Below are 8,544 nucleotides of genomic sequence, written 5' to 3'. Positions count from 1 at the left end.
AGAAATATGCCGCAGACGTATTTCTTTGCCGAATTTATTTCCTTTCGCTGTAATATTGTAGACGGGAGGCTACCGTTAGAAGAGGCTTCATCTTCTTTGGGGGCTAGGGCTGCTGCGTGGATGCGGTACAGCGGGGAAAGCATCTAAGGGTTTCGGTTTACGGTGTTTAGTTACGGTATTTAGTTACGCTGTTTAGTCTAGTCTTGTCTAGTTCGGTGTCCACTTGGCGTAAAAGTTAAAATAAAGTGTTATGTTTGTGAGAAAATTGACGGAAAGTTAGTGCAATTCAGTGATGAATCACTCAATGATTATGGATATCATCGTGTTTGCCACAGAAAAGTGACAGTGATAAAACCAAAAGACAGAGAAGACAGAGATTTCTTTTTACTGAAATTATGTATATTTTTTGGCTGGAAAATCAACTACTTTGTTCAAATTTGAAACAGTCTTAGAAAATGATTTTGTTGAATATTTATCATTTTAGTTTGACATTGCATTGTTTTTTATGAAAATCGTCTTTTTACTTAAAAATTTAACAATTTGGTAAAAATTTGAACTATCTCATTGAAAATGAACTTTTTGGTTCAAAATGTACATTTTTCATTGGCAATTCCACAATTAGGTTAAAATTTACAATGTTCTAGTAAAAATCTAACTATTTCATAAGAAATGTCATTTTCTGTTAAAAAATCGTATTTCTGGGTTAAAATTCAAATAATTTAAAGATAATTAGTTGTTTTATCTTGACAATTTTTTTTATACATGTATTTTGTTATAAAATTGCGTTTTTGGTAGAATATTAATATTCTTAAAGGAAAATTGAACTATTTCTTTAAAATTTTACCTTTCTTTTTGTTACAAAATAAGCTACTTAGATCAGAGTTGAACTATTTTGTTACGAAATTAATTGTTGTAAAAAATCACCTCTTGTTGAAAACCTAAATTTTAAATAAATTTTAATCATTTTCTTGTTGTTGTTAAAACTTAGTACTTTCAACTGAAGATGTAAAAACTCCATGTTTGGTTGATAATTAATATTTTCTAATCGAAAATTCAAGTATTTCAGTTAAATTAAATTTTCTTTAACTTTAAAATTAAAATCTTTTTTACCTTATAAATTCAATAATTTGGTTGAAAGTTACCTTCATTGCTTATAATTCATATTTTTTGTTGAATATGTACCTATTTCGTTAAGAAATAAACTATTTCTATCAAAATTACACTATGATTCCATTATAGATAAAATCTTTTTTCAATTTCAATTAAATTAATAGAAATTAAAATCAATTGGAAGTACAAATTTTAATTGTATTTATATATGTTTATTGTAACTATTTTAGTTAAAACATAATGTGTTTGGTTGGAATTTAAACTATTTCACTCTTCTGAAATAAATCTTCTTGGTTCAAATATCATCTTTTGGGCTGCATGTTGAACTGTTCTTTTGAAAATGAATGTTTCTTAAGATTCACCATTTTAATTCAAAATGTATCTTCTGGGTTAAAAATTTTACTATTTTTTTGGGAAATTCATTTTTTTTATTCGAAAATTATTTTTTTAACGAAGAATGACACCGTTCCATTATTTTTTGAAAACTCAACTATTCAGTTAACAACAACTCTGTTTTGATTGAGGATGCAACTATTTTCTTGCAGATTTTTTCACTTTTAGTTGAACTTAACTGTTTTTCATTTCAAATTAAAATATTTTTTGCTTGAAATATCAGCCATTGCATTTTAATTGAACATTGATATATTTTGGCTTAAAAATCGATGAACTGGTAACAAGCTAAAGTATAAGCTAAAAAAGCTAAAGTACCTTGAAAGTATCTATGAGCTAAAAGAGCTAAAGTATCTTGAAAAATCGTAGAGCGCTCGCATGTCGCATCTCGAATCTCACGCTCTCATATTTATTACTCACAATGAAAATACTTAGGACACGCTTTGAAAGAAACCTCTCTTAAAGATCCCACTACTCCTGTGCAAATTCGTTAATGTTAGAATATAACATACATAAATATTTAGAATTTATTTAGGGCAGCGATATTTTACTTTTATTCGCTTATATAAAAAAATCATATAAAAATTTTTAAAATCTTTAAATTCCTTGGAATCTTTATGACATGTTTAAAATGTTTTGGAAATTTAGACAAAATAATTTAAAATCTTCTAAACTTATGTGCAACCTTTTGAAATCGTTTAAAATGTATGTGAAATCTTCGAAATATGGTGTGCGGGCATTTTTGAGGTCTTTGATATCCGTGATAACTTTTTGAAAAGTTGAAATGCCTTTCAATATTTTGTAACATTTTAAAATTTGTTGCGAACTAAAAAGCAAGGTTCATTAGAATTCTGAAACTTAATTAAAATCGAAATTTTAACCCAATAATGTTTATAATTTGTAAGTTGAATATAAAAAAATGTACATTTTAACAGTTTATTTCAGCAAAGAAGAGCCTCGAGTCCCATTGAATAACATTGCTACTGTATGCTCACAGCATGATGGTATTGTTGAAAAGGGTTTATCCATTCACAAGTGTTTGCCGCCTACTGAGGGAATTTCGAGTAATGGCTCCTTTTACAGTTTCCAATGAGGCTCAGTCGCCTTCCCCGCCGCACCGCACTCACCAGCAGACCTCACCCGCAACGAAAATGAAGGCTCTTCTTACGGTAGCTTCCCGCCTACAATATTACAGCGAAAGAAAATAAATTCGGCAAAGAAATACGTCTGCGGCATATTTCTGTTACCTTGAGCCTTGGCAGGCGGAGTTTTTCATGTACAGAGGGCTTTCACCTTTGATTTAGTTTTTGTCTTATCGCGTTCCTTAACATACACTGAAAGTTACCTACAATCACGCCCTTTAGGCCTGTCTGCCAGGGGTTCTTGAGCAGGTGGAGAGTAGCAGTCACACATTTTCTGAAAGCACTAATTGCCCCCTACAATGTGGTACAGATTTCATTGCGTTCAGACATACCAAGTGATTATTGATTAAATTTGCCGATAAAAGTCCAATTTTATCGCACCTATGATCGACTTGGAACTGGCAGGCGGGCAGTTTCTTAATCGCCTACGTATCAGCTTTCATTCAAACTAACTTTTATCACGATCAGTTCTCACCTTCGAAAAAACGCAGTGGGATCTCGGACTATATCTACGTAGGTTGATTTTTGACGTTAATGGTTGAAGACCAGAAATCGTAGCGTAAATTTTCGAGGAGGCCAAAAATCAGAGACTCTATTTTCATTGAAAAATTCTAGAAAAAATGCTTTTTGACAAATTAGTATCTACGTGGGTTGATTTTTGACCTTAAGGGTTGAAGCCCAAAAATCGTAGCGTGTATTTTTGAGGAGTCCAAAAATCAGAGACTTTATTTCCATTAAAAAATTCTACAAAAATTTATTTGTTGCCAATGTTGTATCAACGTGGTAGCGAGGGGTTGATTTTTAGCGTTAAGGGTTGAAGCCCAAAAATCGTAGCGGTTATTTTCGAGGATCCCAAAAATCGGAAACTTCATTTCCATTGAAAAATTCTACAAAAATTTATTTTTTGACAAAGTTTTATCTACGTGGTAGGGAGGGGTTGAATTTTGACGTTAAGGGTGGAAGTCCAAAAATCGTATCGGTTATTTTCGAGGAGCCCAAACATCAGAGATTCTATTTCCATTGAAAAATTCTAGAAAAATGGATTTTTTGACAAAGTAGTATCTACGTGGCAGAGCAGGGTTGATTTTCGACGTTAAGGGTTAAAGCCCAAAAATCGCAGTGGGTATTTTCAAGGAGCCCAAAAATTCGAGACTTCATTCAAGCTCTAAAATTTTATAAAAGTTGTTTTTTGACATTTTCGTATCTGCGTGTTACAAAGGGATTAATTTTTTACTGTAAGGGTTGGAGCCCAAAAATCGAAGTGGGTATTTTCTGGCAGCCCAAAAAAGCCTGAAAATATCCCGTTAATGAATTACTTAAAATTTTCAATTTTTTGAAGGGGGTTGATTTTGTAAGTTAAGGGTTGGTTTGGAGAAATTTTTTTTTGCGGATTTTAAGAGCCCAAAAAAAGCCCAAAATTCTGGTGTAATAGAATTTTTATTATTTAGTGATTTAAAGAAGTGGAGGTGCTGGGTTAATGTAAGCTGGCACCTCCACAAGAATACTGATTGTTTGAAAAAAGTAAAGGAGCCCAAAAATTTTTATTGCAGCCCAAAAAAGCCCAAAAAAAAACCCAAAACTATGAGCTATAAAAAAATTCAAAAATTCGATTGTGGAGGTGCTAGCTTAATGTACCTCTCAGCGGTTCACTCGCATTTTCATCATCGCCTTGCCCATCATCAAATTTGCGGTAGAAGCCTTTTTCGTCTACCTAAAAACTCCTCTTGTCATTCCATCTTGCGTTAGACCTCTTATAGCTATGTAGTGGTCACGACAGGACCATGAGCCTCTATTCAAGGTAGTCAATCACTTGTTTTAAGCCTGCAGAAACCCTTGGACTGATATTACGAAGACAAATAATCTCCTACACACGCCGATTCAGCTTCTGAGATTGATTACGCTTTGAACATTGATTGGTACAACCGACCCAGCTTAGATCCCTGCTCCCTCTTCAGTACTGTTCCCTAGACCATGCGTCACCACTAGGAATTCCTCCTTGGCCGCTAAAATCTATCTTTCTCAAAAACCCCACAACCGATGTTTGTTGCATAAAGTATCGTGTGCATCACGGGTGGTACGTCTGTGTAGTCTAGCCTGTGAAATAGTATCTCTTGTTCGTTCATATTTCAATTAATATAAGTTATGGTTGCAAAATTCGTTGTCGGTACAATGAGAAATATGATCCTTTGTGAAAATGTAATACAAATGTGCAATTATAAGCGCAATATATATAGTAGTGTGGAATTCTCATGAAATAAGAAATCTTCTTCGATCTTTTTTGTATTGTATAAGAACGCATTTACAAATTTTTTCCTGGTATTATAATCTATAAGTTAAACATGTTGCTCCTGAAAGTCGTAGTAATTTTATTAAATGGAGGGTGGTGAAGAGTAAGAATAAATCAATGTTTAAAATTATATTTATGTAGAAACATATGTATCAGAAAACACTAAACAGCCAAAAATTTGGTTTGTATGATATAATCAAGTTATTTGAATAATGTACTTATAATACTTTTTGCAGGATGTGTTGCACTGCACGTTATATACAAAGGTTAATCTGTGTACCTGAAATGCTTCTAGCAAAAACGTATACTCTTTATACGTAGCATTATTTAGTACTTATTCCGAATCAATCATGAAAGAAAAAATAGAATTTTTCATACTCTTGTTGTACATTCTTCGTGTACTGGTCAAGGTAACGATGACGGTGAAAATAATGGTACCCCTGTGTTTTCTGTAGAAATATTTCGTTTCCTGAGAGTAGAAGATCTAGACCCTGAAAACAAGATGAAGCGATTTAGTAAAATATTTTTTATCCCACCCCCTTTGAAAGTTGGACTTTTTATGCCTGTAAGGAAAGCCACCAATAAAAACGCATACGCACTTCATCTGAGCCGACCAGCAGGGTATTTTGCACCCACTATACCGGCCGCAAAGTCGAATGAAAGCGTGAGAAACAAGATGTTACACAAGCGGCAGTTTCACATAAATTTATTATTGCTCAGGCATGAAAAGGCCAACTTTCAGCGTAAAAAGGACAGAAGATCGAGTCCTTCTCGACCAAGCGCTTTTTGTCTTAACTACGCCTCTAAATTTTGTATGATAATTGGAGAATCAATACAAATTTTTACAGTTTCTTAGGCTCATTTTAAAGTTAAGACTTTAAATTGGTTTTGAGTGACATTTAAATTTTCACCCTTATTTTCCTACATTTTCTGCGGAGTTGATGTTGATTCATGAAAATTGGAATATTATCATATCTTATTTTATTCGGCGATATTCTGCGAGAAGTGGGTGCATGTTTTTAATCACTGGTTATTTAGTGAAGTTTGCTTCACGAGGCAAAAGCGTGCCATGGCAAAGGAGAGTAAACTTCACACTCTTTAGTCAAGATAAGTACCTCTAGCATTTTACACGACACTTTCACCTATGTTTAAAAATGTCACTTCTATGTCTGTGAAGTTCCGGCAAAAGTCTTGTGCACCATGAGGACATGGAGCGATCCCAGGACTAAGAGCGCCGATGATAAGGACGATTAATTTAAGAGAATATTCCGGGTTCAATCGTGGCAACTCCCTTATAAGGGCTATGTACTTCTCTTTCTTTTCATTCTCCTTGGATGTAATGTTTTTGTCAGCTCGTGCGGAAAATTCAAAACGAATATGGTTAACTTCTCGAAGTCAACGAGAACTATTTCAGACATCGAGTATGCAACAGAAACAATTGTCGAGAATATAAAGTTCTAGTATATGCGACACTTCTCATTCTTGACAATTGACTCTATTTCCCTAGGAGCGTGTAGCGTAGCGATATTAAGATTAATGTAATAAGCGTGACAGAGTCGGTAAAAAAACTCTTAGTGTCGCATTATGCCTTTGGACGTGGGTAGTTCCTGCATGAGTCTTGACATGCCAAAATGAAAACCTCCGTGTCCGTTTTCAATCCGGGTGATTTAAGGAAAGCAAAAATTAGCTCACATGACATTGACTGATCCTCCACATTTCTGCGGAAGATGCCGCGCATCCTCTTATCGAGGAGCTGTTTACGGAATTTTTGCGCCTGTGCTTTCTTAAGCCAGGCTTTCAGGAGTGAGTACTCGAGATAGATAAGATATGATGCATTTTCTTCACCCCTGATACTGGAGTTAAGTCCGAGTGTTTCAGCAGCCTCCTCCGCTGCCTTGTACAGAAACGCTCTTTTGCCCACTTCTTCGTGCTTCCTGAAAATTTAAAGAAGACGGTTTCTTCCATTTGCGACTCTATGGTATATGCTGAGAGATATAGAGTGGCGGAACAGAAGACTTAAGATGCATGCTTTTGTTCATGTACATAACCTATCGTGTCCCGATATCGAGGGATCTGAGCTCATTCTTCGTCCATTGAACGATTTCTTCCAGATGAGATAGGAAATTTGGTTTTCTAAAGCGGCAATATGATGCATCTTTGCAGACACATCAACGATGAGCAGGTTCTCCAAACATCCCGCTATGAACTTGTTTGAGCCGCGTTGTTTATACATTTGTTCCCACACAGGTCCTATTCTGCGAAAAATCCTATCATTTAGGATAGCTGTGAAGATTTAATACTGTTTGTTCAGACAAGTGATTGGCCTGTAATTCTTCAGGTCAGCTAGTATTCCCATTTTCGGTAGGAGTACTGTGCGCCCTTTCACCAATCACTCCGGAATTGAATCTTCCGTCTTTAAAGAGATGAAGTGAAAATACGGGCCAGATGCTGATGATTTGAAGGAAACTTCTTCCAACAGAAGGTCTTGAAGTCATCTGGTTCCGGAGCGGATTGGTTCTTCATATCTCTTAATACATTGTTCACCTCCTCGGTAGTGATGGGTGAGAATTGTTCCTCAGCGGTTATGAGGGCATTATACAGCTCCTTAAAACTATTTATGTTCTTTGAGTCTTCGTCCAGTCTATGCTACACTTCGGAGACTTTTCTCCAAAATAGTTCGACGTCCTGTGGTTTGGGCGAAGGTCGACAGTAACTGGATGCCCTTGTCGAGTCGAGATACTCAGCCTAGCTTTATGGCGAGTTGATGCATTCGTCTTTTGGCCTTATGATCAACCGTTGGTTTTGTTTTACGGTTCGTATCGTTGAAGGCTCTAGCTGCATTATATACATAAGAATTGATAGTCCAGAGGTCGGATTCTTCAGGAAAATGTCCACGAAGCTCGTCATTTATTTCAGCCAGATATTTAAGGCTTGAGAAACATGGATGTTGATGTTTCTCCGGGTCATAAAGCATTGATCTTCATCTATCAGATGCCTGTCCGCCAATGGTCTTAGTGTCGCCTCTATTTCTCTGTTTCCGGCTTATTCTGACTGTAGTAGAGTAGGCGCTCCGCTTACATAGACCCTTTTCTTGGAGTAGTTCGGCATGGTTTCGCGGACGTTAATGCGAAAAGTGCGTTAGCTCCGGATGTTTCTCGCGCCACAGAGCAAGCAGTCGTGGCTCATAATCCTCTCGTTCAGGGGGTATACTCGCATGCTAGTTATCTAGCAGGCAATGCTTTTAACGCTCCGTCCACCTAAAAGCTCCGAGATTCCACCGATCCATCATATTGGCTCTATCTTCATTGGCACCCCCAGATCTAGAGTAGTCAGCATTGTTGGCCGACTTATTGTCCGGAGCCCTGGGCGTGCTTTTACTTTGAATCGTACTTACTACAACTATGTTTGGTTATGTCATTGTTGATCCCACGATAATCTAGGGAAAGGGGTCCGTCTAACCTTGTAGAGCCCCGCATGTAAGGATAAGGCTGCGTACTTTGAGAGTTCGCACGGTAACCCACAGTGACCGTTTTAGACACCTCACTCAGGTGCCATTTGGCGCGTTCGATAGCTTTGTCATAGGCCCTTCGGTTTCATGGTAGAGGAATCAAAACC

The 8,544-nt window shown here is 36.3% G+C and overlaps 1 protein-coding gene across 1 annotated transcript in view; it reads right to left on the bottom strand.

The window, feature by feature from the left end:
• Positions 1–5,044: 5,044 nt before the first annotated feature.
• LOC117176142 (non-canonical poly(A) RNA polymerase protein Trf4-1-like) overlaps positions 5,045–8,544 on the bottom strand; it is a 147,610-nt gene continuing 144,110 nt past the window's right edge. The window contains exon 8 of the mRNA XM_033366222.1: positions 5,045–5,420. Within this exon, the coding sequence (XP_033222113.1) occupies positions 5,335–5,420 (86 nt within the window). The 3' untranslated portion in view covers positions 5,045–5,334. The remainder of the gene's footprint in view (positions 5,421–8,544) is intronic.

The sequence above is a fragment of the Belonocnema kinseyi genome, chromosome 7 (assembly GCF_010883055.1).
Source record: "Belonocnema kinseyi isolate 2016_QV_RU_SX_M_011 chromosome 7, B_treatae_v1, whole genome shotgun sequence".
NCBI lineage: Eukaryota > Metazoa > Arthropoda > Insecta > Hymenoptera > Cynipidae > Belonocnema > Belonocnema kinseyi.
The sequence above is the reverse complement of the archived record's forward strand: the minus strand, read 5'-3'. Positions and strand labels throughout refer to the sequence as shown.